At 44.8% G+C, this 23,424-nt stretch overlaps 1 protein-coding gene and 1 long non-coding RNA gene across 3 annotated transcripts in view; both read right to left on the bottom strand.

Moving 5' to 3' along the window:
• Positions 1–8,833, bottom strand: part of LOC132393599 (uncharacterized) — a 38,770-nt gene extending 29,937 nt beyond the window's left edge. For both annotated transcript variants that reach the window (XR_009511994.1, XR_009511998.1), the window contains exon 1: positions 8,604–8,833. This is a non-coding gene — a long non-coding RNA (uncharacterized LOC132393599). The remainder of the gene's footprint in view (positions 1–8,603) is intronic.
• A 10,277-nt stretch (positions 8,834–19,110) lies between these two features.
• Positions 19,111–22,846, bottom strand: LOC132393582 (uncharacterized). The gene is made up of 4 exons (XM_059969027.1): positions 22,582–22,846; positions 21,464–21,610; positions 20,492–20,722; positions 19,111–19,386 (listed from the first exon to the last, which is right to left on the bottom strand). The coding sequence occupies exons 1-4, from the start codon at positions 22,793–22,795 to the stop codon at positions 19,361–19,363; spliced, it is 618 nt and encodes a 205-aa protein (XP_059825010.1). The 5' UTR covers positions 22,796–22,846; the 3' UTR covers positions 19,111–19,360.
• Between the last annotated feature and the right edge of the window lie 578 nt (positions 22,847–23,424).

The following is a 23,424-nucleotide window of genomic DNA, read 5'->3' as shown; positions in this document are numbered from 1 at the left end:
GAGCCAACAATGATATAACTGCAGGAATGGATTCTTCAGGATCAGAAATAAATAATAATAAATCAATTTAATCTTTCTAAATTGCAGAAACGAATTGACAATCCAATAGTTAAACTTACTTTATGTATATGGTTTCAATTTTGGAAATTTTTTGGGTTGAATCAGTTTGTTTTAACTATTCCTATTGTATCCAATTTCTTTTTTTATCCTTCTATTATAGACCAAGATTATTCAGCTTGGAAGACTAAAGGATTACTATGATTTTCTGATTTTTTTTGGATAATTGTTTTATGTCTTTTGAACAATTATCTAATAAATATAATTTGCCTAGATTTCATTTTTTTAGATATTTACAGATTAGGAATTTCTTAAATACTATACTTCCTATCTTTCCAAATCTTGTCTTCGGGTATTTTGGAGAATTTGTTAGAACAAAATCCTTCTCAGAACGGTGTAATATCGAAACTCTACAATATAATTATGAAAATATGTTCAGAGCCCTTCTGTAAGATTAAAAATGATTGTGAAAGAGAACTTAACCTTATTATCCCTATTGAGAATTGGGATAAAATTCTTCAATTAGTCAATTTATCATCTATATGTGCTAAACATTCATTAATACAGTTTATAGTTGTGCATAGGGCTTGTATGTCTAAGGATAAATTGGCTCGTTTTGATTCCTATATAAATCCTATTTGTGACAGATGTCATTCTGAGATAGCGTCTTTAACTCATATGTTTTGGTCATGTCTACTTTTGAAAAAATATTGGAAAGACATTTTTTATATTATTTCCACGGTATTGAACATTCATTTATGACCTCATCCTATTACTGCAATTTTTGGTTTACCAATGATGGACTCAAACCATTTATCTTCTTCTGCTTGTTGAATGATTGCATTTCTTACATTAATGGCTAGAAGATCCATTTTGTGGAATTGGAAAGAAATTAATCCCCCTACCGTATTTTATTGGCTTTCTCAAACTATGTTATGTCTAAATTTGGAGAAAATTATAAGTGTTGTATTTGACCCTGCTATTACATTTGAAAAGACATGGAGACCATATATTCAATATTTTCATATTATGTAGTGAGACCCTGTTCCAAACCTATTCGTTTTTCCAGTTTTGATTATACATACGTTGAGAGGATTGGAGTTGGTGACACTGATGATTTTGTATTTTTTATAGATATTATAAACAGCCCATTTTTCTAAATTATTTTTTCTTTTTTTTCTCTTTATTAGTTATTTGGTTGTTAGATTAGTTTTTTCTAGCATAATTTTTTTTCATTTTCTCTTTTTTGTTTTTTTTAAATATATATTATGATATAACTTAGTTTTGCTTTGTTTATATGTTATTTGTATCATTCATGATTTGGGAAGACTTAATTATATTGTAACTATTGCTTGTGTATCCTTTCATGTTTAGTATAAATTTGTAAGTTTGTAATCCCAATATATATTGATAATAATAATAAAAAGATCAAAAAAGAAAGATCTCTATCATTATCTAGTTTTATGAAATTTTCATAAATTTTTCTTTTCTTCTTAACTAGATTTACAACAGCCTTTGTAGACGACAGTTCCTGTACCCTACCATCCATTCCGTCTCATTGGAACGTACATTTGCAGAACTCCACGCAAATAACTCCCGAACATTTGCCACATTTCTGCCGTACATTTTCTTGAGAACATCTGTCTCCAATTTATGCTTCCAAGTTTCTGCCTGATAGCCTCATATTTCCCCTAACTACAATTAAACACGTTCCTAACTTACCTGTACCAATCCCTCTCCATTGCCATGGTAAAGCAGATAGAATTGTGATCACTATCTCCAAAGAGCTCTCCTACTGAGAGATCTGACACCTGACCAGGTTCATTTCTCAATATCAGATCAAGTATAGCCTCTCCTCTTGTAGGCTCATCTACATGTAGCTCCCTGGCTCGCCTCAGGCTCGCTCAGCTCGCTTCCATCTCGGGGGAGCAGCCTTTGGCCCCGCCAAACTGGGTAATCAGCTTGTGTGGATGCTGTGTGATGTCCCCACCCCACCAAATAACAGACAGTGCACCATATGCCATTAAATGATTACACTTTATTGATCTTACTAGAACTAAGTGATTAAAAATGATACAGTATATATGAAGGAAAAGAAAATTTTAAAAAGGCAACAAAACTTATCAAAGTCCAAACCACTTCATGCACAACCATTGGAGCTCAATTAACAAAGTCTTCTGGCCACCATTCGATCCCCTCAGACCTCCTCGACTCGTAGCTCAGGACTACCCGAAGTGATTAACCAAGCACCCCCGGCACGTCTGTCTCCATCTCCTCTCCTCGCTGAAAATCCTGGCCTTGGACCCCCGCTCGGGGTCCGTTCCATCGCCCAGCTTACAGCATCGCATCCTCTCTCTCTCTCACCCCCTCACGCCAACTCCTCAAATGCCCACCAACAATAGCTTACAAACCCAGAAGAGAGAATAACATTAATCCCAGTTGGTTAATAAATTAATACAATCAGCAACTCTGAACCCAAACAAACTGCCAGAGAAAGCACTTATCATAACAAAGAAGCATTCCTACTTTTAACAGAACAAAGAAGCCATTTTGATTAACATACGCAGAAACCAAGAAAAAGAAACCCCCTTACTCTCTGCCCCCACCAAACTGTCATGTGCTCATGACTACTAAATAACTCACCAACCCTTCCTGCCAACACACACCCTAACCCAGGCACAAACAGTGGCATTGTTCCCCAAACAGTAGAGCTCATGCCCTGTTCCTCAGGCGCTACATAGTTCAACTTATCTGGGAGTTTCCTAACCCTACAAGATCTCTGTACCCCCTCACCTAAACCCTTCAGGCTCAGACACAACCAGGGACACCTCGGGTCTGCTTGCCAACTCCTCTCTCAACCTCTCACTTGTGCCCTCACTGCAACTCGAAGCCCCCTGTCCCATGACACGGGCCCCGCTGTAACACAGGCTGCCCACAGCTAGCCCTACCAACTACACCTGACTCAGTGGGAAAAGGGCCAAATGTCTCTTCTTCAATCAAGGGGAAGTTAGCAAAAGGCAGCATGTACCACACATCCGGCACTTCACCCCTCAAATCCGTATTTGTCCTCATTTCCACAATCGGTAGCTGCTGTTTGATTTTCTCTGAACTGAAAAACGTGGCCTGCACTGCTCCTGCAGCCTCTTCAGCCTCCTGTAATTGAGATGTCAGCTTCTTCTCTGGCTCCTCCAACTCCCACCACATTCTCAGCAGCTCTGGCTCATGCTTCATGTGCATCTCCATTTGGAACGCAGTTACTCCACCAGCTTCTTGCACCCTGACAGGAAAAGATAGGTCAGCCTCCAGTTCAAAGTTCACTGAACTTATCTCCAGTCTTTTCTTCCTAATGACTTCTTCCAGGTCAACTTTCAGGTTTTCCACTTCAGTTGGACTGTCGATTGTCATCTTCAGGTTTCCTTCAAACTTCCGCCTCCCTCTTCCGAGATCTCTCCGCAATTCCTTCACCTTCGCAAACTCCCTTCTCTGGACTCTCAGTTTGCTGTTGCCCTCAGTCAGACAACTTCCTTCGTCTTCCCCAACGTGCAAGTCTTCCAACTGGTTCCCAATAACTTTCCTCAATCTCTCTGTCGACACTTCAAACTTGATCCCGTAGAGACAGTCACTCACGAGTTGCAACCTTCACCAGACCTGGCATGTGTCCAGAGAAAGCTTTAACTCTTTAGTTCTCAGCTGCTCCTGCTTCATATTCTCCCAACGCAAATCCAAATACATCCATATCCCCCATGGTCTTCCACATGCCCCACGGGAAGGTTGCAAGGGCTCCAGATATGCCCTGTGGCATCTTTTCAGACCGGAAGAATCCTAAGGGGACCTATAACGGCCGTCTTCTCCTTGTCGGCCTCACTCATCGGGATCTGGCAACATCCACTCCTCAGATCCAGCACCTTAAACCACTTCGCACCACTCAGACAGGCCATCACCTCTTCTGCCCTCGGGGCCGTATTCTGGTCAATAATAGCGTGTCTCTTCAGCGCACTATAATCCACACAGACGCTGCCTACGTCTTCAATGGCTGCTGGGGCCAGTCACCGCGACCTCTCTCTCACCGAGGTGTCTTCAACGGTCAACTCCCCTCCCCCGTGGTATTTCAGAGTGTCCACTAAGAGGGTCTCACCCTCAGATACTTCCCCCAGGCCGTACCACCACTGGCTCTTGTTTGAATTCGGTACCAGCCCAATGCTGCTACACACGTCCGCACAAGCAGCTCGAAACTCTGGGTGCATCGACAATGCCTCCAAACAGCGCTCACCCGCCTCCTCCAGGCAGGCCCCCAGGCGCCTCCTCTCAAGCTGGGTGTTGGTCCCCTCCATAATCAAAAAGCTGCCCGTCTCAACTGTGTCCGGACACATCAGCATGAATGATTCACGACCCTTAGTCACCCCCACACTGGCCTCTAAGAACTCCATTTTCACTGACCAATAACCGTCGTCTGGATAATCAATGGCATTGGTACACCGAATCTCCAGTGCCCTCAATGTCGTCAAGGGTAAATGCTTCCAATACCAGTTGTAAAACGAACTGTACAGCAACTTGACCTGGGCGCCAGTGTCGACGATGGCCTTAACGTGGCTTCCATCCATCCAGAACGACACCCGAGTGCGTGATCCCTCTAAGCCTTCAGGAACAGGGTTTGTTCCTCTCAGGAGTTCCTTGATACATTGCTGGGAACATGCTCCCCCAGAGACCCCAAGCCGCTCCCCCACTGGGTCTCCTCTAAGTTTCTCGACAGCTCTCGGATCAGCTGAACAACGGAGGGAGGAGCTGATCACCTTGACAGATCCCCCTGACACCACAAGCAATTTATCTGCCCCCCTAGCCAAAGAAGATACCCTGAAAACTTTCCACCAATCTCCTGGCAGAGATATGGTAAGCCCCCCCAGCTGCATTATTTGACTTCTATTCGAACCAAACGCATCTTCGCACACTTTCCCAGAACTGGCAGCTGTCACCTCGAGGTAATTGCACCACAAGGTTCTAACAACGCCATCTGCCAGCCTACTCAAACTTCCAACCAATCCCTGTCACTTTCCCTCAGCCTAACACTGCCATTCGCCTAACACAGTGGTCCATTCCGCGCACGCCTCTGCTCCTTTAGGGCTGGACATTATTACAACAACCAGGCGGAGCCTCTCACAGCTGAACCATCCTGACCTGTCATTCCTCACTCTCCTAACCGTATGGACAGCCCATGTCCCATCACCATTTCGTCAGCGCTAGTCTGAACGGGCTACCAACAGCCACCCCACCCAACACGCATGCAGTGATTACCAGCAATCACACACCAGCATTCCATCCCCACAGCAGGCATAACTTAAAGAGCACGATCACACAGAATTCCACAGAATGCAATCCCGGACAGAGGACCCCACAATGTAGCCCCCTGACACGCCTCAGGCTCGCTCAGCTCGCTTCCATCTAGGGGGAGCAACCTTCGGCCCCACCAAACTGGGTAATCAGCTTGTGATGTCCCCACCACACCAAATAACAGACAGTACACCATATGCGATTAAATGATTACACTTCATAGATCTTACTGGAATTAAGTGATTAATAACGATACTGTATATGAAGGAAAAGAAAATTTGAAGAAGTGCCAAAACTTATCAAAGTCCAAACCACTTCATGCACAACCATTGGAGCTCAATTAGCGAAGTCTTCTGGCCACCATTCGATCCCCTCAGACCTCCTCGACTCGTAGCTCCGGACCACCCAAAGTGATCAACCAAGCACCCCCGGCACGTCTGTTTCTGTCTCCTCTCCTCACCGAAAACCCTAGCCTGGGACCCCCATTTCATTGCCCAGCTTATAGCATCATGTCCTCTCTCTCTCTCTCACCCCCTTGCGCTGACTCCCCAAATGTCCGCCAACAATAGCTTACAAACCCAGAACAGAGAATAACATTAATCCCAATTGGTTAACAAATGAATACAATCCTCGTTATCACCAACTCTAAACCCAAACAAACTGTGAGAGAAAGCACTTATATCAAAGAAGCATTCCTACTTTTAACAAAACAAAGAAGCTATTTTGATTAGCATACGCAGAAACAAAGAAAAAAAAGAAACCCCCTTACATACATACTGTGTCAGGAAACATTCCTGAACACAGCTCACAAACTCCACCCAATCTAAACCCCCTGCTCTGGGGAGATGCTAATCAATATTTGGGAAATTAAAATCTCCCACCACGACAACCCTGTTACTGTTACACCTTTCCAGAATCTGTCTCCCAATATGTTCCTCAATGTTCCTGTTACTATTGGGTAGTCTATATATAAAAAAAACACCCAGTAGAGTTATTGACCCCTTCCTGTTCTTGACTTCCACCCACAGAGACTCAGTAGACAATCCCTCCATGACTTCCTCCTTTTCTGTAGCCATGTCACTATCTCTGATCAGCACCTCTTTTGCCTTCCTCCCTGTCCTTTCTGAAACATCTATAGCCTGGCACTCTAAGTAATCATTCCTGCCCCTAAACCACCCAAGTCCCTGTAATGGCCACAACATCACAGCTCCAGGTACTGATCTATGTTCTAAGCTCATCCACATTGTTCATAATACTCCTTGCATTTAAATAGACACATCTCAAACCATTGGTCTGAGCTCATCCCTTCACTATCACCTGCCTATCTTTCCTCTTGCACCGTCTACAAGCTTTCTCAATTTGTGAGTGAACCGCCCTTTCCTCCATTTTGGTTTCCTCCCCCCAGCCATTCTAGTTTAAACTCTCCTCAACTGCCTGAGCAAGCCTCCCAGCCAGGATATTGGTCTCCCTGATTCAAGTGCAACTTGTCCATTTTGTAGGATGCCACATGGAGAACACCAAAGACAGCAAACAAGGTTGGTGTAGGTGCAGGTGAATCTTTCTCAACTGGAAAGGGTTGGTGAGTCCCCGGTTGGTTGTGATGTAGCAGGTGATGGGATAGTTGTTGCACCTGCTACAGTTGTGGAATAATGTACTAGGGACATGAGGCATGGACGCGGACTGGTGATCAAATCAGGGAGGCACAGAGAGTTTCCACTGCAAAGAGCAGAAAGGTGGATGACTGATTGTGGGATTGCATTGGAGTTGTTGGAAATGGTGATGGAACTCTGTGTTATGGGGCAGGGGTGGCGGGACATAACGTGGAGGTAACATTTGGATTTCTGTGTCTCTGGAACTATGGGCCAGCAAGTTTAGATAGATCATTGGGAAGAGGTTGGAGTCAATAATCAAAGAGGAAAGAGGAACTGTATGAAGGCTGAATATAATCAAAACCTGTCAGAGTGGTTTCATGAAAGGTGAATCAGATTTGACGAATTTCATCAATGCAAATGGGTAGTTTATAGAGGGAAACCTGCAGATGTAGTGTATTCCGATTTCCAAAAAAGATTATTTGACAAGTTGTGTACATTAAAACCCCGTGGTGTCAGAGAGAATCCATTAGAATGGATTGAAAACTAACCATCACATGGAAAACAGCCAGCTGAAGTAATGGGCCTTCTTCAGACTGGAAAGGGTTAACAACGGGCTCATGTCATGGCCTAAAATGGTTCATTGTTATCGAATGGGAGAGAGTGTTGAGTGTAGAACCAGTGGGATCAGCGTGTTCTGCTGTATGAATCACAAAGTAGTGAGCACCTCCAACGGTAGTTAAGGAAATAAACATCACATTAGCCATTTCTTTTGTATAAGGGTTAGAGTTCAAAAATAGGGTGGTTGTCTTGCAACTACAGAATTTATAACCCTGTCTACTGTTTGACCTGACACTGCCAAGTGGAGAATGACTGTGTCAACAAAGTCTGACTGGCCAGAGGGATCTCACCTTCAGCTATCCCTCAACATGGCCACAAAAGTCGTCGTCGTAGTGGAGGTAGTAATGTGTGAGGGTTTGCATTTTTGAAAGAGGGACTGCAAATAAAATAAGTAACATATGCAAAATTCACTGAGGGGAATAGTCATGGATTGAAATGAATGGTGCAGAAGCCAGATTAAGATGATTGGGGGGAATAGGGCAGGAGGTGTGGCATAGTTCAAGTTGGCAGTTAATATGTAACACTAGATGAGAGAAGAAGATGGGTGGGAGAAAGGTTGAAATAAAAAGCTGTGAGGTGATAAATGGAATAGGTAAAGGGTTAAAAACAACAATCTAATTGGAGACCATGGACCATGGAAGAAAGGGAATTAGGAGTGAAACTGAAGGAGGTGATGGGTAACTGGGTAGAAGTTAAGTGTTGAGAGGGTAACCAGAGCGGGCATTGGAACAAAAAAGAAAGAAGGGGGAGAAGAAAATTTCCATAAGGCAGAAGAATCGATGTTCATGCCATCAGGTTGTGCATATCGGTACAGTATCGTAGTCAACAAGGGTGAGGTAGTTTTGTGCAGCACGTTTCTGAATCCTCCCAACACTCTGAGGCCACAGTGAGATCACATCACTTTCTTACGAACTCCAGAGTGTACCAACCCACCTTCCCCAGCCTCTCCCCGCCACAGCCCTTCACCCCAGGAATCACTTCTTTGCTTTGAATTGTGCTGCTGAGAGGTACCTCCCTAGGGGTGTTCCAGGTGTGGCCATCCTCAGCCCCTGAACAGCTGCAGACAAACCGCAGTTCCTTCTCGCCTTTCAATAAGGGGCAGCACAGTGTTTCGCTGCCTGACTTCCCGCTGGACCAGAGATTTGCTTTATGAACCAGTTCTCCCAATTCCAGCATCATTGACCAGTTTTTCACCGTCTGAAACGTATTTTAGTTCTTATTTCTGCTCCCGGGGTAAAAACACGCTTGCGCGCACGCCCCTCTCTTCAACCACGTAGACGGACAACGTCGCCCTCGCCTGGCGGACCACGCTCACTGAGAGATGAGGGCTAGCCCTCCGATTGACAGCTGAGCGGACCAATGGATGCGCCAGTTAGAGCTTCCTGGTTTGTCTGCGCAACTGCGGGTGGTGTGGAGGTCGTCCATGAGGGGTCCAGAAGAAGTGTCTTAGCCCGAAACTTTGATGTCGTTTGACCTGTTGAGTTTCTCCGGCATTCTGTGTGTGTTGCGTTGGAGGATATGGAAACGCTGAAGTTGTCCGTTTGTCGGCTTTTGCGGTCCGCTGTCAGTTCTTTCAGAACCTGGTTCAGTGCTATTTACTGCATGTGTCTCTCCATTGTTAGGGTATTTTCTGCGATCTTGTGCTTCTGTTCTACAGTTGTTGGTCTGTTTTTCCGACCAATCTTCTGTGTCTACCAGTGGGTCTTCTCGCAAACCCTCTACTGCCAAGGTGGGACATAGTACTGGAAGGTGGGGCGGGAGTAATGTCAATGAGGGGTGACCTCACTGAAGAATCACAAGCCGTCGGAGCACAGGACAGGGGGCATGTGATGATTATTCCTTCAGTGGAATAATTACGCGGTCGGGGGAGGGGTGTGTCGTTCGACACAGATGGGTGAGAAAATCTGGCGGAGGGCGTGGAATTCTAGAAATACTCCCGAATGAAAGGTGGGGGATGAATTATCATGGTGTTTAAAGAGGAGGGAGGTGAATGTTCGGAACATTCGGGGGATGAACGCGACGAGGACCTGGGACGGAAGGACAGGAGACTGGGTGAAATGGATGGCGAGTCGGGTTAGAGAGACTGAGTTCTCGTATGGCTTTCTCGTGTTTTTATCAAGTGAGCGGGTACAGGGGGAGCTGGGTTGTTATTGGTCAGGTGAAGAGGAGTGTGATTTCAAAATTAGAACCGGGTTTATTATCACTGTCATGTGAGGTGAAATCTATTAACTTAGCAGTAGCAGTTCAATGCAATACGTGATCTAGCAGAGAATAATAGTAATAATAATAAATATAATAATAAATAAAATAGTAGTGTATGAAAGAAGGTGACAGACATCTTGTTTTTTTTACCAGTGGAGTGTTACGGTCCGGAGAAGATCCACCACGATATTGTGAGACAACTGAACATTACTGAAGAACCAGGGGCTCCACTTGTTCTCTTTGTCTACAAAGTGTCCCGTGAAACTGAGGATCTCCGCAACGCTCTGCAGTGGATTGAAGGTAGGATTTCATTCGAACCTGTGGAGATTTCAGTGTCTCTTTGCCCTATAGTGACATTCATGTGCCAACGATCATTCCCAATGCAGCAATGGGATGCCCTTTTTTCTCTTCTCTCTTGATTGAACTGAATACCCCATTGTTTATAGCCAGCTGAGTTATTCCAGGTCTGCCTGGCTAGTGATTATCCCAGATCCAACACTTCAGTGAGTTTTGGTCAGACAACCTGGGATGAAGCTGGAGAGGCCTTTACCGGGGCACAGTCACGATAGACCAAATATGTCAGTGTCTGGTGGAAGATACTTTGAGGCAAGATTCATTCCCAGCAGTGAATTATGATCTAGAATGTTTATTTTTGGAAGGACAGTGGAGGGATATTTAACAGAAACTGCCGGAATTACAAGTGCACGTGATGAATTCTTAGAGGCAGAGGGAAGAGACAGTCCAATCAAATGCAGATTGTTGTCTAAACAGAGTTAGGCAGCAAATGAGTGAAGAACAGAATGACCTCTGTATTCTAGTGCATGGAACATAGACATTAGTGGTGGGTCCAACAGGTAGTTGGGATGGCAAGTGCTACATTGGACATTTCTGCAAATCAGCTGGAGTTTAAGAACAGTGTGATTTCATTGTTTTTTCATAGAGTGCTACTGGGGACACACTTAGATCATTGTGCACAGATTGGTCCTCCCACCTAACTTAAGGACTAGAGTAGCATCAGAAAGAGATTCACCAAGAGTCAGGGCTGCTCCAAAAACATCCAATATTGCAGAAATGTCCAATAAAGCACCTACCATCTTAATTACTTGTTGGACTTGCCACCAAAGTTTTGTGTTTCATTCCCTAGATTGGAGGTCTTCCTGTTCACTCATTTTCAGTCTGATTCCATTTAGACATCATGCAGGTAGAGTTCAGTCTTCACCCAGCCAATAGGATTCAGCTGCCGCTTGAGCCACTCTCATCACCTGCAACCTATTTAACCCCAGTCCTCCTCCACTGTCCTTGTTCACTCTTGAGCAAGCCAGTATCAAACAGTTGATCCTAGATTTCATTCCTCCTGTTGAAAGTTTACCCCGTAGCCTGTTGTGTGTAGTTTCTGTTCTCTCCTTGTGGCCCCTCGTGGATTGATATTTTGTGTTCTGTTATTAAATTACTGTTCACCGCTGAATCTTCTCTGCTACTCTGCTTGAGTCAAGCCTCCTCTACATGTCCTGAAATTGCTTATTTCAAGAATGAGTAGTTTGTCCTGTCAAGAGAGCCTGCACTCTTTGTGTTTGCATTCCTTGAGGTCACAAAGAAGTAGTTACGATGACAGTCCATTGCAAAAGGGCTTGTGTACAGTTGTACAGGTCTGTTAATCAGGGCAAACCTGCAACACTCTGCACAGTTTGGTCCCCTCACCTAAAATAATGATTTTTGGACATCCAAAGGAGATTTCCCAGACTGCTATGGAGATAATCCTCTGGGTCTGTATTCTGTGGAGTTTAGAGCCATGAGGGTATAAGATCCTGAGAAGGCTTGGCATTGAGACATTTCCACCAACAACAGTGTATTGAATAAAGAACCTTCCAGCTCAGGGGAAATCAATGGCCTGTGGGAAGTACAGACCAGCAGAATCTAAGGTTGGCTATCCTTGAGCAGCCCAGGTGCAGTAAACTGATTTCTGGGGTGAGCAACCGTGGAATAATGTTTGGCACACACTGTTTAAATGAAAGAGATAAAGTCTCATTGAGGTATCTGAAGGTTGGTAGACAGTAGGTGAGGGAGGATTGGGTTGGAGGGCTGCGGAAACTGAAGTTGGGTAATACAGTCGGGCCAACAAGGTCAGTCTCCTGGTTTGATTTTTTTTTGTAGGATTGAATTTAGGTGAAGGGATAGTTGGTGTGTAAAATCTCAAGGTCAAACAAATTAAATGTGGTTTGTTTACAAATAGGCACTCAAGGGAGGAGAAGAGATGACATCTGTACGGTGTTTCTTCTGGAAAAGTCTTCGGATAAACGGAAGGTGTCGGTGGAAGTTGCTCACCAGGGAACATTTGCTGATAAAACTGTAGTTGTGCGAATTCTCTGGGAACAACAGGGGAATTCATCGGCTAAGATTCATCGTAGTCCCAATAACAGGGATGCAATGGCTAAAGTCAAAAAGAGGATCATGGAGTGTAAGGTTGAATAAACATTTCAAAGCAACCTCAGTGTTTATTAACTCTCAATATGTGATGTGTACCCCAGATGGTGATGATGTCCTTAGCGTCCTGCATTGTCCCTCTGAGCAATATAGTTGTAGGTTTGGCAGGTGATGTTGAGTATCCTAGAGGAATTGCTGCAGATCAAAGCACGGGCTGGTCATGTGATCATGTGACCACTCCCCCATGTGGCATTGTGGGTAGTCTTCCCCTTCCTCCATCTCATTGTTCTAAAGGTGACTGTGAAAGTACTGATTGGTGTAAAAATTCATGTCCATTGGAAACTACAAGTGTGGACCTCACTTGATCTGATCTAAAGGTGACTCCACACTGTTGCTTGTCAATTCTTTACTGTGCTTTGTACTGGCTAGGGAAAGCATTTAGTTCAGTAGAGAAAGACACTGTCAGTGACCGTCACATCTGTCAGTGTGTTTAAAGATCCGGTTACATTCCAGCTCTCTGTTTTATGTTCCTGGCTTCCCAAATATTACTTTCCTTTTGGACCTGGATATTGACTCTGTCCAATCATTATTCCATGATCATGCCTTCACAACAGATCCAATGTTTCCCTGAGAGGTCGAGTGATGCAGACTAGCCAGTGATTCACTGTTTCCACTCTTCAATACTCAACCAACAAATGAGGAGATGGCTGTTTACGACTATGAGATACATAGATAGAATAGATAGTCAGCACCATTTAACTAAGGGAGCAGTAGATCATACAAGAGGAAATCCATTTTATGAGCGTGTAGGTAAATGTCTAAGGTAGCTTTTCTTTCTTACATAGACAGTGCTGGTGCATGGAATGCATGTTGCGGGTGGCAAATTAAACAATGGGGATATTGAAATGACTCTCACATAGACACATAGATATATAGAAATAGATGATTGTCAGAAGAAAGGGTTAGATAATCATGGAGCAAGTTTACACAGGATGGCACTACAATGTAGGCTGAAGGATTTGTATTATGCCGCAGTATTCTATGTTCTAATTTGATACATTTCTCCCTGAAAAAAATCTGCTACAATGTTACATTTCCTAATAAAGGATGAAAAACTATTACTTTACTAATTGCCTCTCCCATACCATTGCCCTTTATCTGGTCTCCAAATTTGACCTAGAAATCAATAATTGTAAATTTCCATCCCATCCATTTTACAGTACAGTATCCCCACCAGAGCATGTGGTAGGAGTTGGTGGGAATTCGGGCTGAGCGGAACAACATGCTGCAAGTATGAATACCTGAAAGAGTTTGAATGTACTGTATGCAGGGGAATGAGGCAACTGTGTCAAGGTGCTTTGGGGGAGGGTTTTAGCAGATGAGCTGAGAGAGGGCATTAAGGCATTGTCACAGATGGGGACTGTGCTTCTCAGTAAGCCGGCGCTGGGTGAAAAGCTGAGGTACATCACCTGAGATTTCCTGGGTTAAGATTCCTGGGACAGGATGTGGGAGTCCGGGAATTCAAATGGCAAAAAGCCCAGGCTGAGGCTCAGTGATCAAAGTGCTGAATCGTTCTTCACTGTGGAAAAGTAAATAACATAAACAGCAGCAACAAAAGAACTACTTTTCTCCGAGACTGAACGCTACGAGTCATGCAGCAGTGAACAGTCTTGGCAACACGCACAAACAAGATGGAGGAACTCAGCAGGTTGGGCAGCATCTGTAGAAACGAACAGTCAACGTTTCGGGCCGAGACCTTTCATCAGGACAGGGTCTCCACCCGAAACACTGACTGCTTGTTTCCACGGATGCTGCCCGAGCTGCTGAGTTCCTCCAGCTTGTTTGTACGTGTTGCTTTGACCCCAGCATCTGCAGTGTACTTTGTGTTTATGAACAGTATTGGCAGATGGCGGGCTAAAAATGACACAAGCAAAGGCTGAAATTTTTTTTCTTTCGCTTCACACACAAGTGGGATCACAGAAATGAAGCTGAGCAAGGTTTCCAACAATAAGCATACAATGTAGATAGTGCAACTGGAGCTATGTGAGATCATTAAAGCCAATCGAGACAGCTAATCTATTTAGTATGACAGTGAATCCTCTATCTCAAGTATTATACTCTCCATCCCCAGATCTGCCAACGATACCGTGTTTAGACATGTTCTACCCACTCTCCCACATTAAATATGTCTCTTGTAACCCCTGCAGTGACAATTTCACAGTTCTGTTGCCCACTCAGTTGGTGTTCAGCTGTACTTTAAATATGTGCTCTGTTTCCTGACACTGTTCTCATGGGTTCTAGGCAGCTACCCTTTCTCCAGCCAGAACAAATATCTCCATGTCCAGTATGCCAAGTTTTGTCAGAATTTTGTACGTCTCGTTGAGATCCCCTTTCAGTCTGTGTATAAAAATCCTGCCATCGAACGCTGTTGTATTCATCAATAACAGCTATAGTGTTTCTTGTGTCACGTGGTCAAAATTGTCGACAGTTCTCCCATTGTCCTTACACCAAGGACCTATATAACAGTAACGAGACATTCTCTCCCAGTGACCGTGAAAAGAACATTTGCCTACCCTCTGCATATTGCTCTCAATTCCACACCTTCCAGCATCTCACAATTACAACTGCTCAGACACCGGAACCGCTCATTCCCATACGCCAACATTCAGGCCTCGGCTGATGGTGAGTAAACTTCTTTCCACCCAAGTAGAGAACCATCTCTAGCAAGAGTTCAACTGTCTACCCGTAAGAGCAACATTCCATGACATGGTAGTAGAATTAGACCTTTCGGCCTGTCAAGTCTTCCTCATCATTCCACCATGGCTGACTTACCAATGTCCCCAATGTCTTAGATTCCATCACCATCTGAAGCAATGAATTCAATAGATTGACAATTCTCTGGCTAAACAAATTTCTCATCTTTGTTCGGAAATGACATCTGGTCCTGTACAACCCCTGTATGGGAAACATGAAACAGCATTGTCCTCACGGAGCACCTTTATGTCAATATCCTTGGCTTGCACAGAAGATTTGTGATCAAAGTTCAAAGTAAATTTATTGTCAAAGTATACACTCTGTATGTCACCATACAAACCCTGAGATTTGTATTCTTGCAGGCATACTCAGTAACTCCAATTTCCATGATTCAATTAATGAAATACAACCAACCAATGTGTAAAAGACAACGAATTGTGCAATACAAAAGAAAAATGGAAAAATAAATAAGTAACCGATAAAATGAGATGAAGAGTCCTTGAAAGTGAGGTCCACGGGTTGTGGGAACAGTTCAGTGATGGGGCAAATGAAGTTGAGTGAAGTTATCCCCACTGATGTTTGAGGGTTAATAACCATGTCTGAAGTTGGTGGCTGAGGCCTGAGGCCCTCGTACTTTCTTTCTAATGGTGACAGTGAGGGGAGAGCATGTCCCGGGCAGTGTGCATCCCTGGTGATAGATGTTGCTTTCCTGCCACAGCGTCCCGTGTGGATGTGCTCAGTGATGGGGAGGGCTTTACCTGTGATTGACTGGGCCGTATCAATTACTTTTTGTAGGGCTTCCCATTCAAGGGCATTGGTGTTTCCGTACTAGTCTCTGATGCAGCCAGTCAATATACTCTACACTTACACCTATAGAAGTTGTACACAGGGGAAATTGATGTTGTGTTATGTAGTTTCTCACAGACAATGTAACTCTTCACGGTGTGTGAGATATACTGTCCCCATGGCTGGTGAATTGCATAGAAACTATTAAGGAAACCTGAAACTTGCAAAATCATTGTAGAAGCGCCTTCCAATGCAACCGTCCCCACTCTCAACCCATTGTGAAGTGAAGAGCATCGGGTGCATCACATCTGCAGCAAATGTATCAGAACACAAAATGCTACAAATACTCAGCTGGGTGGGAACAGGAACAGGATGCACGTGGGACTGATTTACTTTTTGAGTTCCACCGATACACACTCAGTGGAAAAGACTTTTATTGTGTCCCCATTGTTCGTTGCTGTGATATTTCCCAGATTAATAATGCAATTCCACCCCCTTACCTCCCTCTCTGTCTTTTCGTTGAGGCCCCAATTTTCAGCCTCTTTCCTCGCTCATTATATTCACTGCGTTGGACGTCTTCCTCCCTAACGACCGATGTCATTGGTGCTAATGTTCATCCCGAATTCAGAGTGTTTAGCAGCTTTTCCGACACATTCTCAGCCTTGGTGCTCAGAGGCAACACATCATCCTGGCATCTCTTCTGCGGCCCCTAACATTGGAATCAGCGAATATAAAAGTGCCCACCCACCCACAGTCACAGGTGATCAAACAGTCCTCTCACCCTCATACAGAGCAGACAAACACGGACGTCACCCCTCCCACAGTGAACAGAAATCCTGGAATCCCCTGACCAACCGTGGCAGTGGTGTCCTCCATAACCCTGTCTCCACTGCAGTGGGTTCAACAGTACGGTAGCGTAGCGTCGCTTTAGTGCAATGTGATGACAGCTCAGAGTTTAAACCCGACATCTCCTATAAGAAGTTTGTATGACATTCCCATGGAATGAATGGTTCCCCTGTTTCCTCACACAGTCTGAAAACGAACAGGTTAGTAGGTTCATTGGTCATAGAAAATTGATCAGGCTGGAGTGAAATCGAGGGTTACTGGGCAGCGTGTTTCGCTGGGCCAGAAGGACCTTTTCCACCCTGTATCTCTAAATAAACAAATTAATCCTCCAGCATGGCATTCCCTCAGTCACTGCAGTCTCGGCTTCTGCAGCGGAAACAACGAGAACCTCGGATCAGCAATGCCAAGGACTGGGGTGCATGTTGGGAGGAAACGCTGTTCCACTCATAGACTTACTGGAAGAAGTGACACATGATGCCGGAAAGGACTTGGTATGTCATTGCAGGAAGGGCTCACAGAGATGAAGAGGTCTGAAAGGACTGGGTGATTCATAAGGACGTGGAGGAGTGTAGGGGTTGGTGGAATTCACAGGTACAGGCGATGGTTAATGTATGAAATTAAAGGAGAGGTGTACAGGCTAGTAGGGGTGACGGAGATGGAGTTGGGGTTCTTCATTCTGGAGGGGTTATGGAGACAGGGAGGGGACAACAGAAATAAATTGCTACTGGTAAAGGCAGAGGGCTGGGAATTCTCAGTGTTATTGGGGACAGAAACAGAAGCATTGGGTTACGCTATTGGACTTTTAGCAAAACCTCAACTGCGGACAGGCAGAGGGTCATATTCATCGAACAGCACCATCACACTGAGCTCACCGTCCCCTTAACTCTTCAATGCCCCAAATCCAGTCAATACTGGCTGTCCAAGACACATCGAGGGCTGAAAAGGGGTTCATGGAAAGCCGAGTTCAGTCACTATTGGCAAAGTCAGACAGTGCTAGGAATTGCCAAATGGCTGGGTAGAGCTAGTGCGTCATGCTGTTGGACTTTCAGAAACAAACAGAACCTGTGTTCTTGCCTTTGGGAGTACCAATACAGGTTTATCAAATCACCATCTCAATTTTCTGAGACTGTGCATGGAATCCTTTTCATGCCAAAGATAAACATAGGCCACAAAAGAGTTCTACCAAGATCATTCTCTGGACTAATGTTCCCTCTAATTTTTAGTAGTCAGTGTGCGCAAAAATCTTATGTTGTACAGATTTGTTTCCTGTGACAAAAGTATGTGCACTCTGAATGCACGCATGGCACAGTTTATGTAGGTTTACAAAATATTTGACATGAAACTGTACAGAATAACATACATTTTTAAGTCACTGAGTTATTTTTTCTCTCTCCTGCGTTTGGCATTCACCCATTCTTTGTAATCTCTATCTAGACTAATAGAACTTTCATCCAATTGACACCTTTTGATTCTCATTAACATTTCCAAATCACATTCACTTAAATGGTTTCTCAACTTGTTTTTTGGATTGATTCATTAGGCTAAAACCTCACTCACAGTCTGCACTAGATGCAAAAAAGATTCCCCCAATGTCCATCAGCTGTGCAGGGTCACAAAACTGGTAATTTTGAAGTACAAATGCCACCATTTGAGCAAAGTTTGAAATCAGTTTGGATTTAATTTTTTTCTTGCATGGAAAATTTGAAATCATTAAACTATTACAATATGTTCATAATCTGCAATTGGGGAGAAATCAAAAGCTGACCATTCTTGTACCTCATCTTCAGGAACCCTTCTACTAAATGAACACAAAGACTATTTATAAAAGTCAACAGTGAACTTGTATCTACTATGACTATTGCTTCACATTGTTTGCTTAGCAAAACTTTGTCACTCCATGAAACATTGTCTCCCAGATACTGCTTTCTTATCTTGTTAATTTTTCCTCATGCAAAATGAAGTGAATCAATTGGTGTCAGGCCACAATTTTGCAGAACCTTGCACAGTGCAGCCAGTTCATCAAAGACATCACTTAAAACCTGTGAAGTTCTTTTGCACTTCAAAGCCTTCACTTCTTGTGAATTTGACATGGTGAATCAATATTTTTTTCAATAAAAACTTAGTAAGCTATCTACAGGATTTGAAACAGATCTTTGTGAACTTTATGATATGGACACTGTCCACCAAAGATGGCTGCTGCCATGATGCAGCTGTACAAACCGGAACAGCAAAGGGGAGGTGATGTAAATTAGTGACGTGCATTGTGGTACTAACTATCTAGTTAACAGATAAATTTAGCTAAAAGATTATTTTCAGTAAGTATAATTATTAATTACTACATTATTTTAGGTAACTGACTTGTGTGCTCATTAATTTCCTTTGTGCACTGGTTGAAAAACACACACACACTGCCCCCCCCCCCCCCCGCCTTAGAGGAAACATAGCTCTGGGTCTTCCCTGAAATAGACTACACATGATAATTTTCATTGACAGTGACAGGACACATTACAGGAGTCACATCACTTTTTATTCATTATCCATCAGTAGTGAAGCAAGGGGCTGGAGCAGGGAACCAAAGACACTTCCAGCACAATAGATATGATCAAACACCATTTTTCAGGATGAGTGTCCACAGATTGGTTCTGTTGTCTAAGCCTCTCAGAATCTGATCAGTTGTCTTCACTGATGTCCGGAGCAGGTCAGGGCAGAAATGTTGAGCAGAGGCAGCAGATTCCCCATACACTGGGTGGGTCAGGTGATTACGGGTCTCCTTCTACAGGACTTCCTGGAGTGGGAAACACAGATGGGCTCCATGAATTGTTCACAGCCTGACATCCCCCCTCGCAGGAGTGAGAGTGTTGTGCAATGGTGTGTGAGAACACCGAGATCATGCACACTTCCCTCCAAACCTGCCCACCGGCACCGATGGAGATCAGGATCAGAATCAGGTTTGTTATCACCGGCATGAGTTGTGGAATTTGTTAACTTAGCAGCAACAGTTCAATGCAATACCTGCTATTAATAAGGTCATACAGAAATACACAGAACCCTGGGATCCTGTCCAGTGGGACAGTGGAAAGTGGATGTGTTATGTTAACCTTGTAAAGTACCTTGGTCAGACAACTCTTGAGAGACTACACAGTTGGCCATTGAAGATTCACAATGAGTAGTCACCCCACAGAAACACTGAACAGGGTTGGATTGGAAGAGTAAAGTGTACAAGGAAACAGAGCGGGTGTTGGTCCACAACCCAGAACTTTACAACCTCTCTGAAGAAATGTAGGTTCGTCCCAACCTGAACAAACCATCTCTTGAACTTGGGGCTGTTCTGCCCATTGAGAACTATACAGCAGGTGGAAGGAGAATGGAAACAGGAAATCTCTGGTTACTCCGGGTCATTATAGCTCTCAGGAAAGTGCTCGATTTAGTTGTGAGGACAAGATCACAAAGTCACCCACTTTCCAGAGGGAGGATAGTGCTCTACTTGTAAACATGTTCCCTGAGGATTTCGCTACCACAGCACCATAGGTACAGCTGTAATGCAACTTGATCTTTAATGCAGTGACAGATGTGACAGGCACTGCCAGTGCCCCTCTCCACTGCTGAACTGAATGGGTACTTCAGAGCACGGTGAGGATTTGAACCCTGTGGACCAGAGAAAGAGGACCACTCACAATGTCACAAGACGTCGAGTATCCGGGATTACATGACAAACCCTGGCCCTGATTGTCAGCGTATCCCCAAAAAATGTTCAATATATCCTTCCAAATACACAAGTCCATCACCCAGAAGGACAAAGGTGGTGTAGGGGGCCTTAAGGGATCATCACCACCTCCACAGCACGCACTGCAAATAATAAATATTCTGCGGTTTCTTTTGAAACTACTCACTCTGCCACTCCATAATCCTCTGTTTGACCTTATCCATCGCCTCACGGTTACTGGGATTGTTCCAAGCCCTGGCAGGTGAATACCATGGGTGTTCCCAAAGAATTCGCACAACCAAACAGTTTGCATCAAATATTCCCTGGTGAGCAACCTCTACCAGTTTATTCTGTTTGTTCCATGACTTTTCCAGCAGGATCACAGCACAGATTCCTTCACTTTTTCTCCCACGACTGCCTATAATGTAAATAAACCACATTTAAATTGTTTGACCTTGAGTCCTTATATTATCGCCCACTCCCTCATCTAAGACTTTCCTAGAAAAGGACAAACACAGACCAGGAGACAAACCTTGGTTTGGCAGTATGAACCAGCACCAATCCTTCCCAGCATTCCCTCTTCTCTCTGCCTTCCCTGTACACCCAGCCTTGGATATTCCCAGCTCTTTGATATTGCAGTGACATCTTTGACACTGTTCTCTTTTCAATTCCAGTATGTACCAGCTGAACTTCCTTGTCTTCTACTCAGCACAGTCTTTTACCCCGGTAATTGGTTCACTGCACTGGAGCTGCACAAGCACAACCGTCACCGGACTCCTGAGGTCTCGTGCTACCACAGACTTATGGAATCAGTCTGTGTTGGCACGAGACCTCAGGGGTCCGGTGATGTGGTTCTGCCTCAGATGGAGACATTTAGTCCATCATGACTGGGCTTCTAGGAAAAATCTCTCTAGTATCATCTAGGCTGCCTGACCCGAGGCATTAGCTCCATAACTCACTGAAATGTTGGATGAGGAATAAACACGTCCAGAAGACTAGAAAAACTCAGCTACCTGGAAAGAATGAGACCTTCAATCCCACTGAGAAAGCAGACAGCTCCGTGACAAAGCCGGCCATCCTCAGTGCTGTACCGGGAATGCTCCTTGGCACAAAGGGGTAAAGAAACACTGACATTTGCAGAAGCTCAATGAAATCCTACCTTCAATCCACTGCAGAGCGTTGCGGAGATCCTCAGTTTCACGGGACACTTTGTAGACAAAGAGAACAAGTGGGGCCTCTTGTCCTTCAGTGATGTTCAGTTGTCTCATAATATCGTGGTGGATCTTCCCCTGACCATAACACTCCACTGGTACAAAACACATCATGTTCATCAATCACCTCCATTCATATCCACAGCTCCCCATCACAACCCTGGCCAGACACTTCCCAGCTTCTCCCGTTACCTGTGGCTTCACAACAACTCAGGTTGTCCAATTAGCCTCTTTATTTTGCCCCACCATATAATACAATGTAGCCCAGCTGAACTTTCAAACGTTTGTCTCCTTCTTCTCCCTCCCCTTTAACATTCCCCACCAATGATCCATCTTCTATCTCTTTCCATGACAGAGAATTCCAGAGATTCTCCATTCTCTGCCTGAAGTTCACAGCCACCTCAATGTTGAATATCTGTGCCCTACCCAATCCTATAATTCTGTTCCCTAGATCGAGATGCTCCCACTTGGGTATCTCCTCCGTCTGGTCTGCTCAGGGTCAGAGATGGGTCAATAAAGTCACCCTTTATTCCTCCAGCACTCCAGGTTCCAGTGACTTGTCCCACCAAGGTAGCAACGGCGGACAAACAGCCAGTGAGGTGTTTGGCGAAATCTACAAGAGAGACTCTACACACCCGCTAATATTATCCCAATACATCAACCACTGGAACCAGATGGATTATTCACAGATGGTGCCGGTAAATGCCACTGAACCAGAAACACCCCCCCCCCCCAACCCAATCCTGTCTCTCCCTTCATAAGAACGTGTCGGCCAGTAACCTTTTCTACCATTCAATACGATCTCCCCAAACCTTCCGTGTCAGTACCCTACCCCCTACCCACAACACACGCCCCAACGATTCGTCCTCCATCTCCCTCCGGTGCACGGAATTCCCGAGATTCCTCGCTCCCATCCACCTCGGGGTTTGACCCCCCAACTCGTAACTCTGTCCGCTGAATCGAGACTCCCGCCCGTGGGCTGGGAATATCTCCACGTCTCCAGTCCCCTGTGTTTTCAGGGTCTGAGGTCACCCCTGATTCCTGAACTTCCCCTGCTGAGTCGCACCTTGGCAATAGAGGGTCCGCGGGTAAAAATACCGGTAGCATTCGTTTAGTCGGACACGTAGCTGGCGAAGCTTTTGTCTGACTCTAAACCTCCAACAAAAATAATATCCTAATGCACAAACTGCCGGAACCAGTAAGATGTTCCGGTGACTGCCAATGAACCAGGACAAATTCAGGGTCCAGTATCGGGTACCGGACAACGGCCGCAGCTTCATATCTATCACACCGCCAGCGTTTGCGGAGCATACCCGGAAGTCCCCAAGACTGGAGCCTCTTTTTGGCGGCTAACCTGCCACTCAGAACAGACCAGCCAATAGTGTCAGAATAGTCCTGCGGAAGTGTCTCAGCCGAAAGCTTGACTGTATTTTTGTTCCATAAATGCTGCCTGGCCCACTGAGTTCCTACAGCAGTTTGTGTGTGTGTTGCGTATACAGGAGGGTTTCACTTCGGGAAGTTGGGAAATACACTGTTTTGACGATGGTGGGAGATTGTCCAGGAGCTGGTACTGGAAGACGTGAACGTCAGGTCCATCCGGGAGTCAGACAGGGAGACGCTGTGTTACCCGTTCTTGCAGGGGACGGGAGAACCAGTGTGAGGGCGTCTCTTCTCAACTGTTGAGCGTCCAAGGGTTACCACATCCGGAATGCTCCAAGGCAAAGTATCTGTCAACAGCCCAAATACAAGTAACTGATTCCTGGACGCGGGGTAGCGCTGAGGAGCAGATGAGGTTGACTGGGGTATATACCGGAGTTCAGGAGAGAATGATGTAATATCCCTTACAGCGTGAAAAGGTTAGAAGGAATCAGAAATGCACCGCACGAAAAATGTACCCTTGAGCCTGACC

Source organism: Hypanus sabinus, chromosome 1 (assembly GCF_030144855.1).
Source record: "Hypanus sabinus isolate sHypSab1 chromosome 1, sHypSab1.hap1, whole genome shotgun sequence".
NCBI classification, from domain to species: domain Eukaryota; kingdom Metazoa; phylum Chordata; class Chondrichthyes; order Myliobatiformes; family Dasyatidae; genus Hypanus; species Hypanus sabinus.
Note: the sequence above shows the minus strand (reverse complement) of the source record. Positions and strands in the feature narration are given on the sequence as shown.